At 54.3% G+C, this 12,399-nt stretch overlaps 1 protein-coding gene across 3 annotated transcripts in view; it reads left to right on the top strand.

Annotated features, from left to right (window-relative positions):
• PADI4 (peptidyl arginine deiminase 4) overlaps positions 1-12,399 on the top strand; it is a 51,546-nt gene that overhangs the window by 35,855 nt on the left and 3,292 nt on the right. For all 3 annotated transcript variants that reach the window (XM_037828380.1, XM_037828379.1, XM_037828378.1), the window contains 8 exons: positions 1,029-1,154; positions 2,835-3,013; positions 3,176-3,279; positions 4,099-4,210; positions 5,645-5,752; positions 9,477-9,631; positions 11,193-11,337; positions 11,579-11,681. In XM_037828380.1, coding sequence (XP_037684308.1) covers positions 1,029-1,154; positions 2,835-3,013; positions 3,176-3,279; positions 4,099-4,210; positions 5,645-5,752; positions 9,477-9,631; positions 11,193-11,337; positions 11,579-11,681 — 1,032 coding nt within the window. The remainder of the gene's footprint in view (positions 1-1,028; positions 1,155-2,834; positions 3,014-3,175; positions 3,280-4,098; positions 4,211-5,644; positions 5,753-9,476; positions 9,632-11,192; positions 11,338-11,578; positions 11,682-12,399) is intronic.

Below are 12,399 nucleotides of genomic sequence, written 5' to 3'. Positions count from 1 at the left end.
TAAGAAGTCTGCACTATCATCGTCCCCGTTTCACAGAGGGGGAAACCGAGGGAAGTTAAACAACTTGCCCAAAGTCACACATCAGGCAGGTAGCAGGCTCCAGGTTCAAACTTGGGAATCCTGACCCCAGGGCAGGTTTAGGGACACCAGGATGGTGGTGAATTAGTGCAGGGTGTGGGGTTTCTGCAGACACATCTCTGGGCGGACACAGCATTACCCAGTGACCAGGATGAGGGCACCGTGGGGTACGGTTGGCAGGGCAGCAGCTGTGGCCTCCCCGGGGGGTCATTAGGATAACAGAAACGGATGCATTTTAAAGTTGTGTCCAGTCCGCCTGGCCTGATGCTGGGGCAGCCTCTGTGCAGCGCTGGGCATGCCGTGAGGGTCAAAACAGCTCCCCTTGGGGGGCATTCCCAGGGCACCAGACACTGGAATAGAAAGCACTTTATATGTATCACCCATTTCACCTTCACGACAACCTGACGGGTGGGCACTCTGCTTAGCCCTGTTTAACTGATGAGCAAACAGAGGCACTGAGAGCTGAAATAACTCTCCAAGCTCAACGCAGACCGGGGATCCAAACCAGTCAGCCCCCAAGCCTGTAAGCCCCAGACTATCGTCCAGTCCATCAGGAACTATTTATTGCTCGAGAGCTTCCTTCTTCCCACGCCTCTCCATTAAAATGCATGAACTTCACTCCCTGCCCAGGACCCTGGGAAGAAACCTTTTCACTCATGCATTTATTGAGCACCTGCTGAGGGCTAGTCACTGTCCTTGGTTCTGAGAGCGATGCAGTGAACAAGGTAAATGTGGTCCCTGCCTGCCTTGCTGAGCTTACATCCTAAGTTCATCCAAGACCAAAAACCTTAACACCTTTCCAAAATGAGAGAGACCATTTCAGAGACTGGAAACAGCATGAAGAAAATAAAGTTGGGCCACATGGTAAAGACTGGTCTCGAAGAGAGGGTTGGGGCAGCGGGAGGGCAGCCGTGCATTGGTGCATCTCAGGCCACGTCCTCTCGTTCCAGACCTGCAGGACATGTCCCTGGTGACCTTAAGCACGCAGACCCCCAAGGACTTCTTTGCCAAGCACCAACTGGTGCTCCACGTGGCCAAGTCCGAGATGGACAAAGTGAGGGTGTTTCACGCCAAACGTAAGTTGTCCTTGGCCATCATCTGCCCGTCTCTGGCAGTTTCTCCCCATCGGAGTTCCCTTCCTGCCCAGCCATGGGGCCCAGCCCCTGCACACACTCCTTCAGCAAATAATTTCTGCACACCTACTAGGTGCTAGGTTCTAAGGACTGAGCATGCAGGATGCAGACTAAACGCACACCAATACGCGAGATAATGCCTGGTGCTGGTCAATGCTGGGAAGGAAATAACCGCACACCCAGGGACCAAGCACTCTTGTTCTTGTTCTCTGATCTCTCTCTCTCTCTCTCTCTCACACACACACACACACTCACTCGTGTTTACAGAGATTTGGAAACCAAGCACTGCACATGTTATGTGATCTGGTCTCCAGCCTCCTGCTGATTGAAGGCATCAGTAACTGCTCAGCTCCTGCTACCAAGTGCCAGGCTTGGTTCTGGGCACAGGGCATCGAGCAATGAACAAAAGGCCCCTGCCCTCGTGCTGCTTTCATCTTAGTGGGTTCAGAGATGATACGTTAGCTAATTAAGTTAAATCCCTAGCTGTCAGGTGGTGTTAAATGCGGGGTAGAAAATACCACAGGGAAAGGGTGTGTGGAGTGCATGGTGGGGGGTACGGGGAGGTTGTAGAGAGGATGGGTGGGAAGCTTCCCTGACAAGGTGTCATCTGAGTTCAAGGAGGTGCAGGAACAGGCAGGCTGGGGGGAGGGCAAACACCGGGGGGAGGGCAGACACCGGGGGGAGGGCAGACACCTGGGGGAGGGCAGACACCAGGGGGGAGGGCAGACACCAGGGGGGAGGACAGACACCTGGGGGAGGGCAGACACCGGGGGGAGGGCAGACACCTGGGGGAGGGCAGACACCGGGGGGGAGGGCAGACACCGGGGGGAGGGCAGACACCAGGGGGGAGGGCAGACACCGGGGGGAGGGCAGACACCAGGGGGGAGGGCATTCACACCCTGGAAAGAGCCAGTGTAAAGACCCTGGGGTGTTGCCATGCCTGTGGGTCAGTGGGGCTGGAATGCAGTGTGCAAGGGGGAGAGTGTCAGGTGAGAGCAGAGTAGAAAGGGCAGAGGGGACAGGGCAGAGCTGAGAGGCACATGTTGACTGTGGCTTCTAGTCTGGGGGAGATGGGGGAGGCCACTGGAGAGCCGGCACAGAGGTGTGACAGGATCTGACAACTTCCGCTCTAGACCAGGAATTAAACCAACATTTGTTTGGCAACACGCCAACTCCTCGCTTCCACCAGGCATCACCAACTCTAGGAAGCCCTTCCTGGCCCCCTGGGCTTCCCTCCACAGCAGCCCTGATCACCCCTGTATTTGACTGTCTTAACTCCTCCCTGCACACCCACGAGATGTGCACTCTCAGGGGGTGAGGAGATGACTCTGCCTCCCTGGTCTCCCCAGGTCCCAGCTGCAGCAGGTGCTCAGGAATGAATGAATGAATGAATGAATGAATGGGCCAGATATGTGTCAGCCTTCCTGTAACGGGAATGGCCTGGGCCCCCCTGTCGCTCCCAGCTGGGGCATCGGTCCTGTCCTCCTAAGGGAGGCTCCAGACAGTTTTGGCTATGAGGGACCCCAACTCAGTGGGGCCCACGGGGTGGCCCTGGGAAAGGCGTTACAGTGTGAGTCTCCCAAGGTGGGGCGCACACCTGAGACTCCCCCGCCCCTCTCCTAGGGGACAAGTTGATCTCCAAGTATGAGGTGATCCTGGGACCCCAGCAGCCGTCTTACCCCCTGGATCTCCCAGATGGCCAGTACAAGGCCGACTTTTACATGGAGGGCCTGGCTTTCCCGGACGCCAGCTTCCCAGGGCTCATTTCCCTCACCGTCTCCCTGCTGGACACATCCAACCTGGTAGGCCAAGGTGGCGGCTCCGAGTGGGGGGTCTGGGCAGTGGCCTGGCTGCGGTGGGGGGCAGAGCCCAGCAGGGGAGGGGCACCCCCAACAGCCGCCAGGAAGTGGTGAGTGTCAGGCCCTGGCTGCTGTGATGGCTGCTCCCCCACCCCACTCCTACAGGAGCTGCCCGAGGTCCTGGTTTTCCAAAACAGCGTGGTCTTCCGAGTGGCCCCCTGGATCATGACCCCCAACACCCAGCCCCCACAAGAGGTGTATGTATGCAGGTGAGAGGCCCGGGAATGCTGGGGGGTTCTGGCCACAGCCCCACCACGCTCTCTGCATGAATGGGAAAAATCGGAACCCTGACCCTGCCCTGCCTGAGAGCTTGTGGACTTCCTGGAACCTAAGAGGTGAGGTTCTGTGGATATGCTGCCCTGGTGCAGGCTGAGCCCTGCTTTAGCTCCTGGAGGCCTCGAGGGGTTGCTACACTGGAACACGAGGGCCCCGTCCCTAAACCAGGCCTTTGGGGTTTCTCAGAGTGTTGTCTGTGGACCTCCTGCCTCAGAAACTCCTGGAACTTGTTTAAATTGCACGTTCCTGGCTGACGCCAAACTGCTGCATTTGGTCTCTGGGGCTGCCCTAGGCATCTGTCCTGCAGTCTGAGAGTCCCCGATAAGTGTGGGGGATATTGGGGGGCCCCTCCCCAATCCTCTGCTTCAGGGGCAGGAGTGAGAGCCCAGCCTAGTGGTTAGGACTCAGGCTGGACCCCAGAGAGGCCTGGGTTCAAACCTCAGTGCTGTCCCCAGGTGACATGACCTCGGGCAGTGACCTCCCTGCTCGTTTCCTCCTCGGCGGAAGGGGATACCTGCTGGTGACTGCCTCATGGTTGGGTGCGGGTTTTGGGTGAGAGCATGCTTGCTAAGAGCGGAGGCAGGACGAACCCCTGCACACCGACCACGTGCCTGTCCCATTCCATCCAGACCTGAGCTCCTGCACCACCCCCAGGGGATGCTGAAGGCATCCAGCAGGCCCCCTTGGAGCCTAGCAAGACCCCTGGCTGCTGAATCCAGAGCACTGGGGAGCTTCTTTTCTGCTCTTTCTAGGATTTTTGACAATGATGATTTCCTGAAGTCAGTGAGTGCTCTGGCCAAGAAAGCCAGGTGCAAGTTGATCATCTGCCCTGAGGAGGAGAATAAGGATGATCAGTGGATGCAGGTACTGTTCCTAGAGGATGGGTGGGCTGGGGTGCACAGAGAGGGGCCCCCCAGAAGTTCGAGGGACATGGGAGGACACGGGAGGACCTGGGATCCTGAGGCTCAGCCTAGCACGTTGCTGCCCACCCTTCTTTGGATAGGTGGGGACTTGGGAGCCTCCAAGGATCCCATAAGGGGTTCAGGCAGATGATTGAGCAGCTATTTACTGCGGGCCACCGCGGGCTCACCTGCCTGCCTGAAACTCTCAGATGGCCTTGGGCAATGACACAGGGCTCAGGAGGCTGAAGGCCCACCTGACCCTCAAGTGGCTCAGCCTCCAGACCAGGCCCCACCCCTGCTCCAGCACCTTCTGTGGCTCCCATGGTCCCCTCCTCCACATGCCTCCAGGGCACTCCCAACCCAACTACTTCCTGAACCCAGTGCCAGCCTGTCACTGCACTGGTGACACCTTGTCACCATTGCTAGTCTCTGCCCATCTCTCCTCAAGGGCAGAGACTGGTTCTCATTTGGCTTTGTGCCCTAGCACCTGGCAGCTGGGGGCTGAACCGTACCTCCCTTATACTCCCCTCATCTGCTGTCCTTCCTGCCACCCTCTGCTTTCCTGCTTCCATACCTTTGCACATGCTGTTCCTTCTCCCAGGACTGCCCTTCCCACCCCTGTCCCCCATGAGTAAATCCTGTCCATCCAACCCCAGCTCCAGTGCTCCCTCTCAAGCTCCCCCAACCCTCCAGCAGAAATGTACCTCTCTTTCTTCTAACCCCTCCCCCCCAAACTATGTTCTCTTTTCCTTTCTCGTCATTCTGTCTTTATTAGGTTGAACCATATAAAATTGCCAATATGCGACCACTTTTTTTCCTACCAAAACGGCAATTTCATATGGTTCAACCTAATAGAAATTTATGTCCAGTATCACATCTGACTGCTAGAATACAAGGCCCTTGGAGCAGGATTTGCACCAGAGTCATCTCTGAATGCCAGCCTGTGTGCTCCACCCTGCATGCAGCCCTCCTTTCCTTTTTCTGACCCATCCCAAGCCCACCTGCCTGGGTTCCCCTGCCTCTGCGTTCCCAAGGAGCCCTAGACTTCCCCTCCCATCAACTCCCCTAACACTGGAGAGGTCACTGCCCCGCTCCATGTGTGTCTCACCTTGAGGGACAGGTTCCTTGAGGGCAGGGCCGGGATCTCCTTCATCGTGGGCCCCCAGCATCCAGCCCTGGGCATACCTGGGGTTTCACAGCATGTCTGTGCGCTGGGCAAATACAGGGCAGTAAGCTCTGGGCTCTCAGAGACCCTTCTCTGGGGTTGAACATTTCACACGCATTTTCTCTTGACCCCAAGGGTGAGAGAGGGTAGATGGGTCCAGGTCCCCCATCCCTACCCTGGGACCCAAGTCCAGGCAGCAGGTATAACCGCCTCCTTCCTCACTCCGCACAGGATGAAATGGAGATCGGCTACACCCAAGCCCCGCACAAAACGCTGCCGGTGGTCTTCGACTCCCCACGGAACAGGGGCCTGAAGGAGTTCCCCATCCAACGCGTGCTGGTACCTGCCAGGGGCTGGGGGACACCCCTTACCCCTCACTGAGGCCTATGCCCTCGCTAGCCTGGCTCCCCGCACCCGGCCTGTGGGCGGAGCTCCCGGGCTCCCGCAGGTGGAATTCCTACTCCCGGGGATTGCGCGGGTGGGGCTTGTTATTTTTGTTATCACCCTGATAAGATCTAGCTCCTCTGCGTTTCCCAAGCCCTATTCACTCATGAGCTCACCTTGCCCTCAAAGCAACCCTGCTGAGGGTCAGGCTTAGGCGTCCTTGTTCTACTGGAGACCCGATTGCTGCACGGCAGGGGTGGAACCAGAACTGGTGCCTGTCCCAGTGTCCACTGGGAGGCGCTGTCTTGTGGGTGGGACTTGGCCTGCAGGGGCTCCATCTGGGATATGGTAATTTGCAGCATCAGAGTGGTGTCTTCTGGGCGGGACTTCTCAGTGTGCGTGTTGGGGGTTTGGGGGTGGGATGAGTCATGCTTAACGAGCCTGGCACAGGTTCAGCACAGAATAATAATAATAGTAATAGTTACACTTGATGTATTCTGCATGCATTCTGTGTCAGGCACAATGCTAAATTCTCTACATGCAGTGACTCATTTAATTTGTCTGACAATCTTTTATGTAGATGCAATCAACAGGCCCATTTTGCAGGTGAGGAAACTGAGGCTCAGAGAGGTGAAGCAAGTTTTCCAAGGTCACACTGAAAGTGAGTGGAGAAGTTGGACTTCAAGCTAGGCCCAGTGACTCCTTGGGCATGCCCTTAACCCCCATGCCTCCCCACTTTCCCAAGAAGACCCCAGGCCTGCCTTCCAAGCCCCAACAGCTGGTTGATCCCAGGCGCTCAGGGAAAGCAGAGAAAAGAGTGTGTGGTGCAGTTTGCTACAACGGATGTTTCCAAGCATCATCCTGCTCCCCAAGGGAAAGGATGCATCAGTCAGTGTTCTCCAGAGAAACAGAACCAATAGCATATATATCCTACTGATGGATTTATTTTGAGGAATTGGTGCATAAGGGCAGGCTGGAAACAGGAAGGAGTTGATGTTCCAGTCTTGACCCCAAAATCCGTAGGGAAAGCCAGCAGTCTAGAAATTCAAACAGGATTTGATGCTGCAGTCTTGAGGCAGAATTTCTGCTTCTCGGGAAACCTCAGGTTTGGCTCCTAAAGTGTCCAACTGATTGGATGAGGCCCAGCCACACTATTGAAGATAATCTCCTTTACTTAGAGTCAACTGATTGTGGATGTTAACCACAGGTACCTCTTGCCATCACAGCAATGCCTAGATTCAGGTGTGATTAAATACCTGGGCGCTACAGCCTAGCCAAGTTGGCGCATAGGCCTAACCATCCTGCCATCACACCTACCCAAGCAGGACGCTTTGAAACCAAGCTCCAGCTTAACCCAACAACTCTTCCCAAGTTCCCTTCCTCCAAGCCGCACCCTTTGCTGAGCACTGGGGATACGGAGATTGTTGGGTTCACGGTGTCTGCTCTGCTGTGGAATCAGGTCCATCCTGTTTCAGAGCAACAGGATCGATTCACCACCTGCTGCTTCTGGTTTCACCCCACCTTGTTCAGAGGTCTTGTCTCCTGCTTTGATAGTCCAAGTTTGACAAAAGGCCAGATTCTCTGATGCACAAGTCAAATTTTCCAAGTCCTAAATTAAAATGCCAGTCAGCCAGCCAGCTCAGCACAGGGGTCTTCACCCTTCCCACAGACAGCCTTGGATGAAGGGGGAAGGCAAATCACTCAGAACAGAAATAATGAGAAGAAAAGTCAAAGTCATCACCATGCTCGGACCCTGCCATATTTCCCAGCTCTCACTGCGGCTCACTCCGGCCCCACTGGCTCCTTCCTGTTCTTAAAACAAGCCCAACTTTCTCTCACCTCGGGGCCTTGGCATGTGCACCCTCTGTCTGGTGTGATCTGCTCCATTCCCTTGGCTGCGGCTTCTCGACCATCAGGGCTCAGCTTCAACACCCTCCACAGCGGGGCCTTCCCACCCCACCCCTGGCTTTCTCGGCCGCGGCACCCTGTTGGCTTCTTCCAGGGTATTTTGTCACAGTCACTGACTCGTTCATTGACTTGTCCTGCCTTCCTCCCTGCCAGATCGGAAGCGCCGTGAGGTCAGGGCTGTGGCTGGCATCTCTCATGAGGCTGGACACACAGTGGGTGTTTGTTCCTTAAGAGAGTGTCGGTAAATTTCATATTGCCTTTGTAAATGAAAACCAGTCGCACTGACCATGACCACAACTGAAGGCAACTGTGAAATTAAGCAGAATTAAGACAAAACCATGCTATTAAATCCAGCCCAATACGAATGACTGCAAACACTCTGAGCCTGGGGGCTGCTCTCTGGCTGTTAAAATGGGAGCACAGCAGGTGTTAGGGATGTATTTACACCACTCTGGGAATTTAATGTGTGGGGAGTCTGAAAGATTGGAGGAGCATTGAAAGGGCAACACCTTTCTAATGCTGTGCCATGAAGCTGTATCACCTGCGAGTGTCCTGGGCTCCTCCAACTCTTGGGGAGGTGCTCCTGCAAAAAATGGAAACCCTTGATTTGCCTGCAGAAACCCAAGCCTGCAGCCTTATAACAATCCCCTCCCGTGGCGACTGCCAGGGGAGTGAGTAGCATGAATTTATCATTCAGTCATCAAACATCCTGCTCTAGGCACTTGGAAATAACGGTGAACAAATCAAAGCCCCTGCCTTCATGGAGATGACATTCTAGCAGAGACTGACAATAAGCAATAAATATAACAAATCAATAAAGTACATAGGATGTTAGATGGTGATGTCAAATGCTATAGAAAAAGACAGAGGAGGACAGAATCAAAGTGCTCACAAGCGCCAGGGTGGTGGTGGGGGGGTCGATTGCAACTTTAAGAAGGATTGTCAGGGTCGGTCTCATTGAGAAGGAGACATTTGAGCAAAAACTTGATGGAGGTGAAGGAGTTGGCTATGCGGATATCTGGGGGAAGGGTTTTCCAGGGAGAGGATACCAGCAGTGCAAAGGCCCTGGGGCGGAAGGCTGCTGGTGGGCTCAACTAACAGCAGGGAGGCTGGAGGGGCTGGGGCGGGAAAGTAAGCAGAGTGTGGGGGATAAGGTCAGACAGGTCTGGATGGGGACAGACCCTGTGGGCTTGTTGGCCATCGGGAGGACTGTGACCTGACATTATTAAAGGGTCCCTATATCTGAGTGCATGTTGAGGATGGATGGTGGGGGGCAAAGTCTAGAACAGGGAGGGTAGGGAGGGGGTTGCCATGGGAACCAGATGAGGCTCTTCTCAGGAAGATCCACCAGGCAGCCCCAGATCAGGGTGCAGCAGTGTGGGCCAAGAGTGCTTGCTGTAGAGACAGCTCAAAGCCCAGTCTTCCTCAAACAGGCTGGTGGACCTGAGGAAGCCATGTCACCACTACCAGCTTAGTTTCTTCATCTGCAAAGAGAGGATGAAAGTGGTATTTTGGGCCTTCCTTGTTATGCCCAAGTTAAGTTTTGCAAAGCAGCTGGCATGCATTAGGTATGCAATGATGCTGATGCCCTTTTCTTGCCCGCTAATTTAACTCTCTTTCAGCTTTCCACAAAAAATAGCAGCACTTCCTATGTGCTGGCCACTGACGGTGAATTCCTTCTTGCGACTGAATTAGTCTAAACTTGTTACCCCACCCTCTTCACCCAGGGACTAATTTCTCTAACTCTTGGCATACACTTCTCCCATCTCAGGGTCCAGATTTTGGCTATGTGACTCAAAGACCCCAAACAGGACTGATCACTGGACTTGATGGTTTTGGGAACCTGGAAGTGAGCCCCCCAGTCACCGTTGGGGAGAAGAAATACCCACTGGGCAGGATTCTCATTGGGAACAGCAGTTATCCCAGGTGAGGAGGAGAAGGGGGTGAGGGGAGGCCATGGCTTGGGGATGCTGTGGGGAAGCAGATTCCCCAACTAGAGAGTGTGAGAACGGTCAAAGCACAGGAGCTTTGACTCAAGTTCAAATCCCGGGTCTGCTACTTACACCCTTTCAGGCAGTGTTCCGGTTTGCTAATGCTGCCGGAATGCAAAACACCAGAGATGGATTGGCTTTTATAACAGGGGTTTATCTGGTTACACCGTTACAGTCTTAAGGCTATAAAGTGTCCAAGGTAATGCATCAGCAATCGGGTACCTTCACTGGAGGATGGCCAGTGGTGTCCGGAAAACCTCTGCTAGCTGGGAAGGCAAGTGGCTGGCATCTGCTTGCTCCCAGTTTGCATTTCAAAATGGCATTCTCCAAAATGTCTGCATCAGGTTCCAACGGCCATCTTCAAAATGTCTGTCTCAGCTCCAGGCCACTATGAGCTCCTTCTGTCTGAGCTCATATAGTGCTCTAGTAAACTAATCAATGCCCATGCTGAAAGGGCAGGGCCACACCTCCATGGAAATTATCCAATCAGAGTTATCACCTACAGTTGGGTGGGGCACATCTCCATGGACACTGAACCAATAGGTTCCAACTCAATCCACACTAATACGTCTGCCCCCACAAGAATGCATTAAAGAATATGGCTTTTTCTGGGGGACATAGATATACAAACTGGCACAGGCAGTGAATAAGAAATGAGCACCTACCATGTACCAGGAACTAAGCTAGGAGCTGGGGGTGCAGCCGAGAACATGCTAGACGCAAGACCATACTGCTATTCTCGTGGCAGGGGTGGCGGTGGGGAGCCAATAACAGAAAAGTAAAAGAACAAGATAACTACAAATAATGAAGGAAAAAAGTCAAGGGGATGGAGAGGGGCAAAGGGAAGTGCATTAATTGGGGTGACCGGGCGGGGGCTCTCTGGAGGGGTGGCTCTTGAGCTGAGGCCTCCCATGTGGAGATCTGGGGCTGAGCATTCACCAGATGAGAAAGCACATGCCAAGGCCCTGAGTCAGGAACACACATGGTTTGTTTTAGGTGGCCAGGATGGCTAGAACAGACCAAGCGAGAGGAAGAGAGGAAGGCAAGGGCTGGATCATGCGGGGCCTTATAGGCCAGGGCCAGGGGGCTGAGGGGGCTGAGGCTCCGAGAGGTGAGGAGCGTCTCCAAGGCCACGCAGCTAACAAGGGATCATTAATACAGGCTGGCTGGCTGCAAACCCCACAATACCAGCCTTAGGTCAGGTCAACGAGTGGTGCTTTCTCAGGCTAAGCTCCCATCCTATTTAATTTAGTCACTCTGTGCCTCAGTCCCCCACCCCCACACACCCCCCCCCCCTTTAAAACCAGGATTTTTCTCAATTTTCCTAAATTCTGCAAATTTTCAGGAATATAATAAAGCTGAGAAGCCATCCCACTTCCTGAATCCTGTCCCTAGCTGAAGGACTGAAAGAGAATCCCGACCCCTTTGTGAAGTCCCCAGCCCCTCAGAGCCCTCCCTGCTGACCCCGGTAACCTTCCCTTACCCTGTGATGGCAGCCCTCAGAGCCGGGAGATGCATCGGGTCCTGCAGGACTTCCTTGGTGCCCAGCAGGTGCAGGCCCCTGTGAAGCTCTACTCCGACTGGCTGTATGTGGGCCACGTGGACGAGTTCCTGAGCTTTGTTCCAGCGCCGGACAGGAAGGTGCAATCTGGGGGGTCTGCCTGGAGAAGGCCATGTGCCTCTTTCTTGGGTTTCCAAGCACAGCTCTGAGCTTTGCCTGGGAGGCCTGGCCTTACATGCCTGACTGTTTTTTCCCATCACCCCGGGGGATGGGGTACAGAGGAGACTGCCAGCCTGGAACCAGGCCCGTCTTCCCCGCACCCCCTTCCGAGGAGCCCCATAGGCAAAGCTGAGCTCTGACCCCAGTGTTTCCTGCCTCCAGGGGTTCCGGCTGCTCCTGCCCAGCCCCAGCTCCTGCTACAAACTGTTCCAAGAGCAGCAGCAGGAGGGCCACGGGGAGGCTGAGCTGTTTGAAGGCATCAAACGTAAGTGTGCTAGGCACCGGTGCCGGGCTAAGCTCTAGAGACACAGTGTGAACAGGGCAGAATGGCTCCCTACCCCTGGGGCTCACAGTCCAGGGGGACACAGTCAAGAAAACAACCACAACACAGGGGCTTTGCGGGGTGTCTGAGGCCGGGCTCAGGGAAGGCTTCCCTGAGGAGGTGGAGACCAAGTGGGAGCATGAAGCTGGCCAGGCAAATGGGGTGATGGGAGGAGGGGACGGGACATATTCCAGACAGAGGCAACAGTGAATTCAAAGGCTCAGAGGCAGGAGAAGGCAAGAGGTGTTTGAGGACCTGAAAAAAGTTCAGTCTGGCTGGAGCATGGAGTGAAATATTAATTTTTCCATCAAGGCCACAGACATGAGCCAGGGTCAGAGGTTGAGAAGCTTCCAGTACTGAGAGTTTTTACCTAATATCTGTAGTGTGCTCTGTGGCATTGGACAATAGCCATGCCTCCATATTCCTCTCTGTAAGCAAAATCTCTTTGGAGATAAGAGACTGTAAGGAAGTGAGAGCGATGCTTTTGATGAGAACTTACACTGATAAAATATTTTATCAAAGGCATTCAAAAGCGTTGCTTCCCAGTTGCTAATGGCAAACTTGTCTGTTTGGAATTATCACTGATGGGGAAACCGAGTCCCCCTGCACCTACCAGGAAGAGGGAAATCAACTCCTAAATCCATTTGTTTTTTTGTCTGTT

This window comes from Choloepus didactylus, chromosome 2, assembly GCF_015220235.1.
Source record: "Choloepus didactylus isolate mChoDid1 chromosome 2, mChoDid1.pri, whole genome shotgun sequence".
NCBI lineage: Eukaryota > Metazoa > Chordata > Mammalia > Pilosa > Megalonychidae > Choloepus > Choloepus didactylus.
This window is presented reverse-complemented; position numbering and strand designations above follow the sequence as displayed.